Source organism: Amblyomma maculatum, chromosome 1 (genome assembly GCF_055883805.1).
Source record: "Amblyomma maculatum isolate TAMU_Amacu chromosome 1, ASM5588380v1, whole genome shotgun sequence".
NCBI lineage: Eukaryota > Metazoa > Arthropoda > Arachnida > Ixodida > Ixodidae > Amblyomma > Amblyomma maculatum.
In genome coordinates, this window is record NC_139344.1 from 206,962,327 (window position 1) to 206,974,917 (window position 12,591).

Here is a 12,591-nt window from a genome sequence, read left to right on the forward strand (position 1 = left end):
TTTCCTTGTGACAAGTGCTCTGCTAGTAATTGTAGAGGTAATGCTGTGGCTTATACAGAAGCTGCTACTTTGTTTCATTTCATGTGGCAAGGATCTATGTGTGTAATGGTGGTGGTGGTGAAAACGCTTACTGGTTCTTGAACCTTATGATCATTGCTATACTGATGGTTCAGCTCGATATCACGTAGGGTGGCCGGGAGCTTGTGGCTCTCGGTGACTCTTAGAGCCCAGCCCACCAGCTCCTTTTGTGCAGCCGGGTCCGAGCTGGACACTGTGATTTCCCATCGCTCTATGTCTGGTAATTGCCAATTACAGGGTGGCTGGAGCTCAGAGCAAATGTAGAGGATATGGTGAAAATCTTTTGCTGCTGCTTTGGGTGCCCCGCAGAGGGTGCATACAGGGGAGAAAAAGCCGGGGTTGATATGGGCAAGCTGAGCTGGAGATAGGTACGGGACTGGAGCTAGCGCCAGGTCACCTGCTCGAGTTTAGAGAGAGATTGGTGTGGGGGCGGATACTGGAGTCGTTGCTCTCTGTAGTGGAGAGCAATTTCGTCATAGGTAGCCAGGCGTTCGGGTGCACCGCCTGGGTCTGTAACTGGCCCTGCTCGGTTGACGTGCGCTCATGCTGTGTTGTGGGCAGCTTCATTCCCAGGGTTGCCCGCATGAGCAGGTACCCATAGGAGTTCAACTGATCTGGTCAGGGGTTGAGTAGAATTGAGAATTTGGAAAGCAGGCATGTGAATCCTGCCTCGTGCAAAATTGCAGATTGCTGTTTTTGAATCACTAAAGATTAGTGTGGCAGTGGTTGAGATTGCCAGTGCAATTGCAGCTTCCTCTGCCTCTATCAAGGATGGAGCTTTAATCGAACCAGAAACCATGGGGTAAAGTGTGTTGGAAGCCATGCTCAAGGAATAGGCTTAATGAGTAGCATATTCTGCAGCATCTACATAGACTGCACTGGTATATGCATGATAGAGTTTGTGCAGTGCCGCGACTCACTTCATAGGCAATGTGGTGTGTCCCACGTGAAAGTGACTATAGTTCTTTCATATCGATAAAAATTGGAGCAGCGCATTGCAATTAAAAAAGATGATTTCAAAGATGAAGTATGGCTGCTCTGCAGAAGTAAATGGTGAAGAAGTTAGCAGCCTGCTCACGTGCTGCTGCAGGCACCTAGAGTAAATGCTTGTCACTGTGTGCGCAAAATTATGAGACCCATCAATATTCTGTGGAAAGAGCACATTTTTTGTAAATATGTAAGTATGTGTTCATGAACAGACTACACACTTGAGAGGATTAGCAGGTAAACACCTGGTTGAGATCCAGGCTATCTCCTCATGGATTTCTAGTTGGCCGTGTGAAAAATATAGTGGTGGTATTTGATCATTCATTTTTTGGTGCATTTGTTCCTGTTCTGTTCTAAGTTCCATTTAGTTTATGTATGATTAATCTGTTTGACCTCACACTTCTGTCTTCACCCCTCCTGGTAAGCTTACTGTAAAGTGGGGCAGGTGGCTTTGTTAATGTTCATAGATCTAAGCCCTGGCCACTTTTCTTCAACTGAACTGCGAACCGCTTGCAAACGCCAAGCATTTAGAACACAAGGTTAACCATCTTTATAGGATTTGTCATGTTAGTGGGAATGGCAGGACTAGATCTAATAGACAAGCAAGACTAGGTAACACCCAAACATAGACAAAAGTAGATTTTATTCTGACAAATATGCCAAAATCAGTGACTCGCCTGGAGCTATTTAAAATGAATTTACATCCTAAAATACAAAGGACAGCACAGATTATCTTTTCTTGGCACAGGAATGTCGTGCAATGCACTTATGCAACACAACACTATTTATGAACCAAGGTTAACTATCTTCATAATGCTACATATAGTGCACATGGCATGTACAGTGATGAAAGCACACAGAAGTCACTGATGGACTTTGCACACTTATAAACATATGTACTGAAATAATGCTATTGGCATGAATACTGACTAGGAAGGCAGTTATCAGCTAGTACAACAAAAAGGCTATTTTATACAATTTATAACATTCACACCGGGTTTCTGTATTACAAAATAACATGAGCATCAAATGGGACTACAGCAGCTGCCGATGGTCTTACCATGTACGGCATTGCACCATGTTCCTAAACATTATCTACACAATAAGAACGCCTTCAATGGTAGCTTAGCACCTAACAAGACTAAATGCTTAAAGGCAAGCAATATTTCCACATTCAAGAACTGTATACCTACATCATTATGGACGGATGTGATAAGGCACTTAGTTTCGTTTGTAAATAGGGCACTAAAGGAACAGGCAAGCAAGATAGCACACTTCATAATTGCCTGTGAGCACAAAATTCAGCTTTCTGTATTGCACCTTCAGCTAGGTTGCACAGTAAATGATTCGCAGTACAAAGCAGCTTTGTGATTCCCCTCTTGGTCAGGGCATGCCTGTAGTAGTGACCCTAGGTGAAGATGCAATTAGGAGTGCTACATCCTTCTTAAATATGTGATGTGCACATCTCCCAAAGAGAGGCAGTTGCCCTTCATTCTTTTGGCTATAATTTATGCTTTGTGAAAAGTTCAACAAACACATCTATCATACAAAAACATGGACATTGAAGCTATACCTTTTTACAACACAGTAGCAGTCATGTGTACAATAAAATGTATCAAAAATACATCGTGCAGTGTGCAGTGATCGTGATGTGCATTCAAATGTCTGTTCCTACAAATTGTATGGCCTCTGTTTTGAGATCAACACTGTAGCAGTTTTGCTCTGTAGACGTCACTGGACCAGCAGCAACATGGGCTGCCACAGTCATGTAGCACAGATATCACGGGCACCACACGTTAGTCTAGCTGGAAGCACCAGCTGCTGGTGGCCTTGCCATAACAACACTGTGAAGCCGCAAGAAAAGCTTGCAGTCCTGTTCTTTGGATCGTTCCAAGAGCATGCCTCTGGGCATATAATGCTGACGCACATCACTTTCCTATCATCGGGAAAAGCTACATGGCTGTCTCCAGGGGCTGTCGCCTGTAGTAGTTGTCTGTGTTGGCGTAATGAGATGGCTGGTAAGGTTCTGGTGCTTTGAAAGTGTTGTCAGAGGGATCCATAGGAACAGCTTGCGGTGTCTCCAACGATCGTTTCATGTCTAGCGTTGAATCAGTTCCTGAACTCCAGTCTCTAGATGCATCTAGTGAATCATCGTAGCCGCCCACAGAGCGGTCCATGTACCCGCGATTTTCATAAGTGAGGTCAAATGTAGGATGCTGCAACTCTGCGGTCCCTTTTCTTGTTCCTGGCACACTTGTAGCATATTTTTCTTCAATGTCACTACTGTAGTCCAAAGCAGGATTGCGAACTTCGTGCACGGTATCATCGTAGCTACGGCTGTCATCAAGGTCGTACGTATACTGTTTAGCCACAGAGTCCGTACTTCCGTTGTGTTTAGGCGGATGCATGGCAAGTCGAGGTGGTGTGCTTGTTGGTGTATCGGCAAGGGCACGCTCTATACGGTGCTTGTAGTCAGAAAAGAAGGCATCACGATCGAGTGAGCGGTTTGAGGCTGAGCGAATTGAGGCTCGTATAGAGTTTTGCCGCTGCAGGTGTTGCTTATGACGTTCTTGTGATTTGCACCACCAGAAGCCGAGAATTATGCACACACAAATGAGCAGTACTCCGAGCAGTGACATGGCAGTGATGGAAACAGGCTCCTGGTACCAGTAGTCACTCCGCACCACAATCTCTTGTGCTGCAAAGAGAGACAATTTAATTAGCACTCAAATTATTTTGCCTACAAACAGCTTACCTCTTTCAGCCTCACTTTCTTTCGCGAGGTATCTTGTAGGGTTTCAGCTTAAGTTTTCCCCACCAAACACTAATAATGATCATGCATCACAAAATACACATACCACCCCAGAAATTTGAAATGAAATGGATCATGGGGCACTTGATTTTTTTCTTTTATTTACCTAATCTGGTGGCTGTACAGTGATGTCTATTTTCCTTTGTAAACTCTGCATCTATCAGAACCTATTTTCTTTAAAGGGTATCTTGTTAGTTCTTATTTTTTTTTAAGCGAGGGGGGGGGGGGTCATTTTCACCACTTTGAACAATTGCTCATACATATCTGTAGCAGACAGCAAGCAGCACATGAATTCATTCCTGTAGAGATCTAGCAAATTTTCTATAGTTTTAACTTGTTAAAGCATATTTACGTGCACAAACCAAAAATGTTGTGATAAGCAGTAATTCTCATTAGTGCTTACCATATGAAAGAAGCTTCAGTTGGCTGTGCTGTGACATAAACAGCTTGCGGGAGCTGTTTCTAAGTTCTCTCTGCACCTCCTCCTGCCTATCTTTTACTGACCATAAATGTAACTGCTCCATTCACTTGATGCCTCACACTGACAGAAATTGACCATTTAATTATCTCGACAGCACTCACCATTACAATGCTAATAACGGCCTACCATTACTCGCACCACCCATAAATTGTCAGCAGCTTTTAAAGTCATTTGTGCCTGTTCTTTGCAAATTTCAGCGCTTTTGTTTTCCCCCTTCCACTCTAAAAGCTACATATTTTTCCTGTGCCCTGCATGATAACACTACAGGGAGGGGTCAACAATTTTTCCTCCCACATAACTCTTTTCAGCTGACATTGTGGCCAATAGGCTCAAGGACAAATGACTGTGAGCGCTGTGGTAGTCTGTCCTTCATTGTAAAGAAAAACTGGAATTTTTTGGTTTAGCCCAAACCACTGGAAATGAATGACAGTTTTTGACATGGATTAGTAGCTAGTAAAAACTGCAAACTTGAAGTGCACTTAGCACGCTGTTTCCTTTTGAGAAAATTATCAAGCATGGAACTGATGTAACTGTTTTGGTTTTGTTGATTTAGTGAATCTGTACTTAAGTATAGAACAGTACCCTAACAAATCTGTTTACTCTTTTCTTTCATCCCAGAGCATGCTTTCTTTTTAGGATGCGCTGGAATGAGAGGGATGTAAAACCATCTCAGGTGACAGACCTTTGTGAATGTCAGTGGACAGTTTTATTTTATACTGAGCTGAAGCACAGCGCCATAACTTACCTCTTTCACACAAAAATGGAAGTCTGTCATTGCAGTCATGGGCCCAGACGCCTCCTCGGTAAAGGACAGCACATTGGTCCAAAGGCACATCTAGCGACTGCACCCAGATACGCTCATACAACCAGTCAAAATCTTCTTGCCATGTGCTGATATATTGCATCAGCTTTGTTAGCTTCTGCTTCAGGTAGGGCATCGATGAAGCATCCATCTACATCATGAAAGAAAAGATGCACAACAAAATGTGTGAAGTCCAATGCCAGTAGAATGATAACACTAATGTGTGAGAAAATGCGAAACAGAACATACTAAAAAAGTTACTGTCATTGGGTATTTTTCTTCTAACAAATCTTGGGGAGTCTACCAGCACAAACTTGAATGACGTGGAAATTTCAGCTCGTGCACATCACTGCATTTTTTCTGTCACTTTTAGCGTTCTGCACTTCACCTCCTAAACCAAATGAAAATGGCAGTGCTGTACTGGATTTTAGGTCCAAACACTGCGGTTTATCCTGTTTATCTACTGTTCATTGCACTTTTGCCGGGTAACTGTTCCATTTATGCATTCCTGTGGTTCAGTCACTGATAATGGTGGCAAAAAGGCAGTGGATTTCCTGGATGATAATTTTTTATTTATCTGCTATAAAGTATGTGCCACTACTGCAGTTTTTCACGTTTCTAACAAAAGTGTTATGGTTACCTGACAAAATCTCTTGGCCTCTGCATGCGTCATTGGACCTGGTATGTACAAGAAGCAGGTATCTTCTATCATTTCCCAGCCACCCATGCAGTTTCCTGAAAGTAGAAAGAACATGATCATAATTGGACACTTTTGTCTGAATTGACTGGGACTACATATAAGCCCTGTATGCGCACCTCTTGAGGCTTCATATTTATTTTGGCATATTGCTTGAGAGTCAGTGGTGCATTATGTAGCTTACATATTCACATTTAGGCTGCACATATCATTATAATCAAGGTGCGTATAAATGCAGCAATGAAATTCAACATTTTCACTAATATTGCCTTTCATCAACTTCTGACAGTGGGTGTAAAGCACCAAACAGTACTTGGTGAGGCAGCCTTCTAGTCGTGACACTGTGTATAAGGACTGTTAAAAGCATTGGCTGCATGTTGATGAGATGGGCCTTATGTCTCAAACACAGCTAGCAAGGGCTTTATGCATGCTTAAAATTGCCACAGAAAAGCACAAATGCCCTTACCACTGATCACAGTGTCATTGTATTCTAGGTGTGGTTGAAATCTGACTTCCAGAAGCTCTGGCTGATCACTTCTGTCATAGATTCGTCCCACCACTGCAGAGGTTTCCTTGAATCCCCACCAATTATTCTCAGCGTCCACATAGCTGCTGTTTTCTTGTCTGAATAAAAATGAAGAGCACATAAAAGTGTTAGTTACTGGCATTGCAATGCCAAACAAACCATTTCTCAAACAGTATCAGTATTGCAGCATGGAATAGACAGACACCATATAACAACACAGAGTAATACTGGATCCGTTGCTAGCACATAACTTCTCAGTGCCTCATGCTTCAAGTGACCACTACTGAAGTGCAGTGAGTAAGGTTGAGCTTCATTCTAGCCATATTTAAATCAATTCCACCATTATTACAACAGGTTTCGTTCTTTCAGCATGCTACTTTATTTGACTGTCATTCACTCTTCCGATACAAACGGCTTTGTATATACGAAAGTCAAACTAAAAAACTATACTTACTCTGTATTGTTTGCGGTGACCATTTCAAAGTAGTTGAGCCTGTTCAGGAAGTAGTTTTTGCTGAACTTCTGTCCAGAGCTTTCAGCCAGCACAGTAGCCTTGAGCTCCTTTGCAAAGGCTTCATTGTCCCATAGCCAGTTGCGATACACTAACTGTCCTGAGGATTGTGTCTTCTCAAAGCCAAGGATGCTCATCTGGCGATATCCTTCACTTTCCACTATCATATTTTCACTAAAGTTGAATGTCACTTTTTCAAACACAACGTTGTCATGAAAAGCTGCACTTTCCCTTGCAAAGTAGTTACGATAAACATGGACGTACTGGTACATTCCAGTCTCTCCACTTCGAATGTAGAGGCTTTCCCTGTTTTTGTTTTGAGTGAAAAGGTTGTTATGAACATACCCCTTTAATGCTGAAACTGAATTTGTTGAACTCACAAATATTCTCAGACCACCCTGATTATATATGAACAGGTTTCGTAGAATATGCATCTCCATGGAATTTTGAATGTCAAAAAAGACTGCAGCCTCTGAAGAACTGAAATTTCCAAACAAAGCGTCACCATTGTCTTCAAACCGGTTCCCATGAAGAGTCAAGATCGGCGTTATTTCACCCGCACTGCGGTATGCAATTGCTCCTCGGCGATTCTTGTTAAAGTAGGATGCTGTTATGTTGTGCTTGCTGTCACGAGCTGTGGCAGGGAAAAGAAAAAGCAGATCAACAGTCAGTTCCAGGCATGCTTTGCCGTAAGTTGGTCTTTACTTGTCACGTTTACTTTGTTGCACTTACCTGTTATAGTTTGCAATGGGATGGTCACCACCTCGGCTATGAATCCATTGAGGCCACTTGCCCCAGTTGCGTGCAGCTTTACACTAAGAGTGATTCCCTGCGACCTGTAGAAGGTTGTCTGTGCCATGCTTGCTTTTGGGTCAATGCCAACACTCATGTGACCAATCTTTTTGACTGTGCTATTGAAGACATCTCCATCAAAAATGCTGATGCTGTCTGGATGAGGAGTAAACTCTGTGGAGTTGAACAAGTTGAACTGCAGTATTCTGAAGCCCACCTTCTGAGATAGCCGGGACTTGCTGGTAAATATTTTTATACACTCGACTGGGCGGTTATCATATTTGTAGTAGAGCAGCACTTTTCCATCCACTGGGAATGCCTTGTTGTTGTCACAAATATCGACGAGCCCAAAGACATTGTAGGGTATGTCAACAGGCCCTAATGGGATGTAATTCAGTCTCTCAGCTGTCGACGTCTGACCGTTGAGGGTGACAAAGTTAATTCCAGTCCCGCGGTTATGTGTCATATTTACTGCGTGAATGTACTGATATCCTGGAGATGCTATGATGTCAATGCCATTGGAAGCACATTCTGAAATGTTTAGGTGCTCCAGAGTGACATCCCTAAGAACAACTTGCACAGCTGGCCCTTTTTCATTGTGCAGTATTCCTGCCTTGCGAATGTGAACATGACGAAGAGACGAAATTGGAGGAGTGTAGTACCGGCTGCTTGCATACACTCCCCCACCCATGCTGTTCTGGGCCTTATAATCTGGAACAGAAAACCGAATTCCACCCCAGAAGTCTTCCTCTGGTGTTGTCAGCTCTTCACCACAGTGAATGTAAACAAACTTGTGATCAAACGGGGAGCACGCATAGCTGTGCTCACCATAACCATTCAGGCGGAACTCGCAACTCGACAAGGATGGCTCATGGCCCGTGCACTGGAGTGGGTGTGGCCACGAGTTAATAATGGACAACTCGGTTGGACCTAGGTCGTGTCGATATCCTCTGTCAATCCACACATCAAGTGTCCCAAAACCAAGTTCACGGCAGACAACTTCAGCATTGCGCTCTGTGAATCGCTGATCGCAAACTGGCACCCACTGTAATGTGGTTGAGTTGAAGAACTCAAGAAAGCCATCTCTTCTGTCAGCATTGCAAGCTTGGTCCGTGCAAAGCCTGACAAACCTTTTTGGGGATGCTCTCTTGTAGCGATAACTTGGTTGCAAGTGTTTGACAGGACCCATCTGTATCGGGGACCAAGATCTTCCAACAGCGATGAGGTTACCAAGAACAAGGATGCCAACGCTTGGGTAGAACTGCAGTTCCACGCCTTCCAAAATGGTCAATGTTGCATTAGGCAAAATAGTAAGGTCACTCTTAATAATATAAGGAGAGTTTCGCTGGTACAGAGTTATAGACTTGAAAAGCCGTCCACCGAGTGGCCTGGATGTGTCCATTCTGAATCCCCATTCATCTGAGCCATCATATGACAGTGTAGGCCCTCCAAACTCTCCTCTAGCTAGGTAAGGTGAAAAATCTGCTGCTGCATAGCCGTTCCAGTCATCCAGGTCAAACACTCTGGACTTGATATCTGAAGCATTCAGAGAGCCCCACCAGTTTTCTGCAACATTGACTGCATTGTTTAGTGAGCTTGTGAACACACCAGCAAGAAATTCATACTCAAGATCAGGATTGACCAGAAAGTTCTGAGTGATGTTGATGCGCTGCACTCCTCGAATGCTGACAGCATAGCTGTTTGGCTCGTAGTGGTCTGGCATCACACCGTTACTTGCATCAGGTCGGTTGTTCTGAAGCATGTTGTAGTAAAAGTTGGCAGGCACTATGCTGAAGCGTTCAGAATGGCTCTCCAGCTTGAATTCGACAACGTATCTGGAAAGAGTATCAACACCAGCTCAAACTACCGTCAAAACATTTTTTAAAAGTGAAATGAAAGTCCAGTGCAAAATAGGAGATGTGGCAGGTTAATGCATAGCTGACATGCACTACAAGATTATGAAAATTGTATTGCTTTAGTATAGTAGGGTTAACTTGTTTTGTTGCTCTGGTCATCGCACATAGATTAAGCACACCCAATTTGCCTCGCGACAAATATATGTATAAAATATAGCACAATGCATACAAGTGAAAGAATTCGAAGTTGTGTTGTCAGGAAGCAGCCAGAGATTAAAAGGAGTGTTTCAGGCCCCTTAAACAATCTGGGCTATCTAGATTTTAGATTCATCAAAACTTAACATGCATGGACACCTCTTTACAGGACCTCTCTACCAGCATGCCATATTGCTGATCCTAAGTCTAGGCTGTGATGTTCAATATCACTGCCATACTGCCCATGTCACTGATAGTCCTTGGTAGACAATTGACTGCAGTCCACTTCACTTCACTTCACACCAGCCTGATTCTTACATAATCAGCTGCTTATGAATTGTGTATGCAAGTATACACCTGTTGTTATAACAGTATGCTGTACTTCGCATATGCAAGAGATTCCCATTGCACCGAACCTACAGTTCTGCCAAAAAGTTTTACTTACTTGCCCCTGTTGTTGCGAAAAGCGTTCCTTGTGATAAGCATTTCTTTTTCCATGCCTGCAACAGTGAAGACTCCTTCTCCAGAACGACATTCATTGTTTTCTATGATGTTCCAAGTAGCATTGAAGCGTGCAAAGTGTCCATCTATATGCAGCTTGAAGTTCCTGTTGCTCTTGAAGGTACAATTAACGATTGCCATGCTGTGGGTGTAGTTCTCATTGTAATCCCAAACATATGGCAGTCTCAGGTCAATGCCACCATTGTTGTTAGAAAATTCAGTTCTGTTGATGATCCAGTGGAAGAGGTTATTGGAACTTCTCAGGTCTCTGCTGTAGTGGTTTATTCCTCCTTGGTTGCTGTTGATTTGATTTTCTGCAAAAAGTTTCCTTCATTTTTAATATCAGAGCCCTTACCACACAATCTTTCTACAATAATAAGCTTTTTTTCATCCACACATGCAACAGCTTTGCTGCATAAACAGTTTTTGATAAATTGTTCAGAATATCGCTTGGCATTAGTCCTATGTTGCAAAGAGAATTTTTGACAACCATTCACAGTATGAAATCGCATAAGCTGAGAGAGAGCATGCAGCATAAAACGTATTATATACCATCACGTCTCACCTGTGAGGTTGTAGACTATCTCTGCCAATGAAGAGGTGAGAGGATCCCATAATGGTGATGAAATATGAACAGCATGTTGTCGCGAATCCGTAATAGTGTTCTTCTCCAGGTGAATTGTTTCATTGCTGTACCGATGGTAGTAAGACGCTTCATCTGGGGCAATGTCTCTGTTATAGTGGTTGCTTCCAAAACCCCAGCCACAGCCTTCTATTCTGTTGTTTTTGATGTTCAGGCTGAGCTTGTATTCGAGCATTTGAACTTGGCCTGTTGAATCAGAGGGTGCATAAAACAAAATTAGCAAATTAAACTAGCCTGTTAATTGGAAAACATGCATAAACCAGTCATCACAGCAGAACATGCAGAGGTACTGCAAGATACTGCATGTTTTGTAGCTGTTAACAGGTGCTCCCAAAATATTCAAATTAGCCATGGCACATGCCCTAACATTCTTTTGTGATGCCACCATTATGTTTTCATATCTGTCATACTTCTTTTGTAAGCCTTTTGTCATTTTAAGTATAGTACAGCAACCTGCCTATGCTTTACAACATCTCTGGTCAGCAATGCTCTGCATGCAGTGCGCATTACCGAAATTTTGTTGTGGTCATGTTTTGTCTGCATAAAAACACCACAGTTATCATCCACTGGATGAAACACCAGCACACAGTGCATGTCTGAGTGCAAGCCAGGACCAACAATTCTGTCAGAGCAGTAAAACATTAAAACACTTGCAAACAGGTAGAAGATGAAGCAACCATATATCCACCATCACAGTTTTCATACATCTTTTTATGTTCCTTTTAACAAACTTGTAGCCAGTCATCAAAGGCTTTATTTTTGTTAATGTGTATTTTTTTTTAATATGTTAACGCAGCATATGTCATGCATTCATATATCACACAAATCTGTATTCTTCCAATTTTTGCTTTTCTTGCTCTCCATTAAAAACTAGTTTTACCTGTACTGTTCTATGATGACTCTCAAGTGGGAAGCTTTAGCCATTTCACTAACAAAACATTTTCTGACTATCGGCTGTGGTTGCTGGGGAAAATATGAACAAACATTTAAGAAAATTTTCCCTCTTTTAGTTGCAGCTAAAGAAGCAAATCATTACCATTAGAATTTGACGTAGATTAATGACAGAATCATCAGCACAAAAAGGAAAGGCTGACTTCCTTCTGCATGGTTGATTAAACAGGAGTAGTTAAAGAACCAGTCTAGCAGATATACTAATGCAAATTTTTTTCAGCACTCTGGCATCAGTAAGAGACATTTGTAGCCAGACTCTGAGCTTTTGTAACACAATCCTTGCTCTTACTCTATAATAGAGTTAACAAAGTAAAAAAAAATAATTTTCCTCATCACAGGTGCCATACAGCACAGCCGCCGTACACTACATGCCGTACTTTTCGGGAAAAAGGCCAAGGCTAAAACTGACGAGAGTAGATACAGTAGGACCTTTTACCTACACACGAACTAAAAGAAATGCACCAGTCCCAGTGGATGACAGTTGTGCCACTGTGCACAGGGAACGTACCCCTTGCATCCATCTACTAGGCTTGAATGCAAAGTTTAACCGGAAAGGTATGAAAAGCTAATTACTAAAAATAGGAAACATTCACGAACAATCAGAATTCCATCGGTCCTCTCTGTGATGCCAAAACTTCTGACTAGCTCCACTAACAACGAAGATACCAACAAAAAATGATGCTCCTCCCCTCTCCCACATCAACTTGGCGCAAGCAGGCATGCATAAAAAATCAAGAAAACAGGTCATGACGACACACC

The 12,591-nt window shown here is 42.5% G+C and overlaps 1 protein-coding gene across 3 annotated transcripts in view; it reads right to left on the reverse strand.

Annotated features, from left to right (window-relative positions):
- Window positions 1-1,689: 1,689 nt before the first annotated feature.
- The window catches only part of bark (C-type lectin domain-containing protein bark beetle), a 109,520-nt gene continuing 98,618 nt past the window's right edge, over window positions 1,690-12,591 (reverse strand). For all 3 annotated transcript variants that reach the window (XM_084590109.1, XM_084590108.1, XM_084590110.1), the window contains 8 exons: window positions 10,804-11,067; window positions 10,183-10,552; window positions 7,627-9,521; window positions 6,838-7,528; window positions 6,324-6,481; window positions 5,801-5,895; window positions 5,104-5,311; window positions 1,690-3,763 (listed from right to left, as the gene is read on the reverse strand). In XM_084590109.1, the coding sequence (XP_084446235.1) occupies window positions 3,018-3,763; window positions 5,104-5,311; window positions 5,801-5,895; window positions 6,324-6,481; window positions 6,838-7,528; window positions 7,627-9,521; window positions 10,183-10,552; window positions 10,804-11,067 (4,427 nt within the window). In that variant the 3' untranslated portion in view covers window positions 1,690-3,017. The remainder of the gene's footprint in view (window positions 3,764-5,103; window positions 5,312-5,800; window positions 5,896-6,323; window positions 6,482-6,837; window positions 7,529-7,626; window positions 9,522-10,182; window positions 10,553-10,803; window positions 11,068-12,591) is intronic.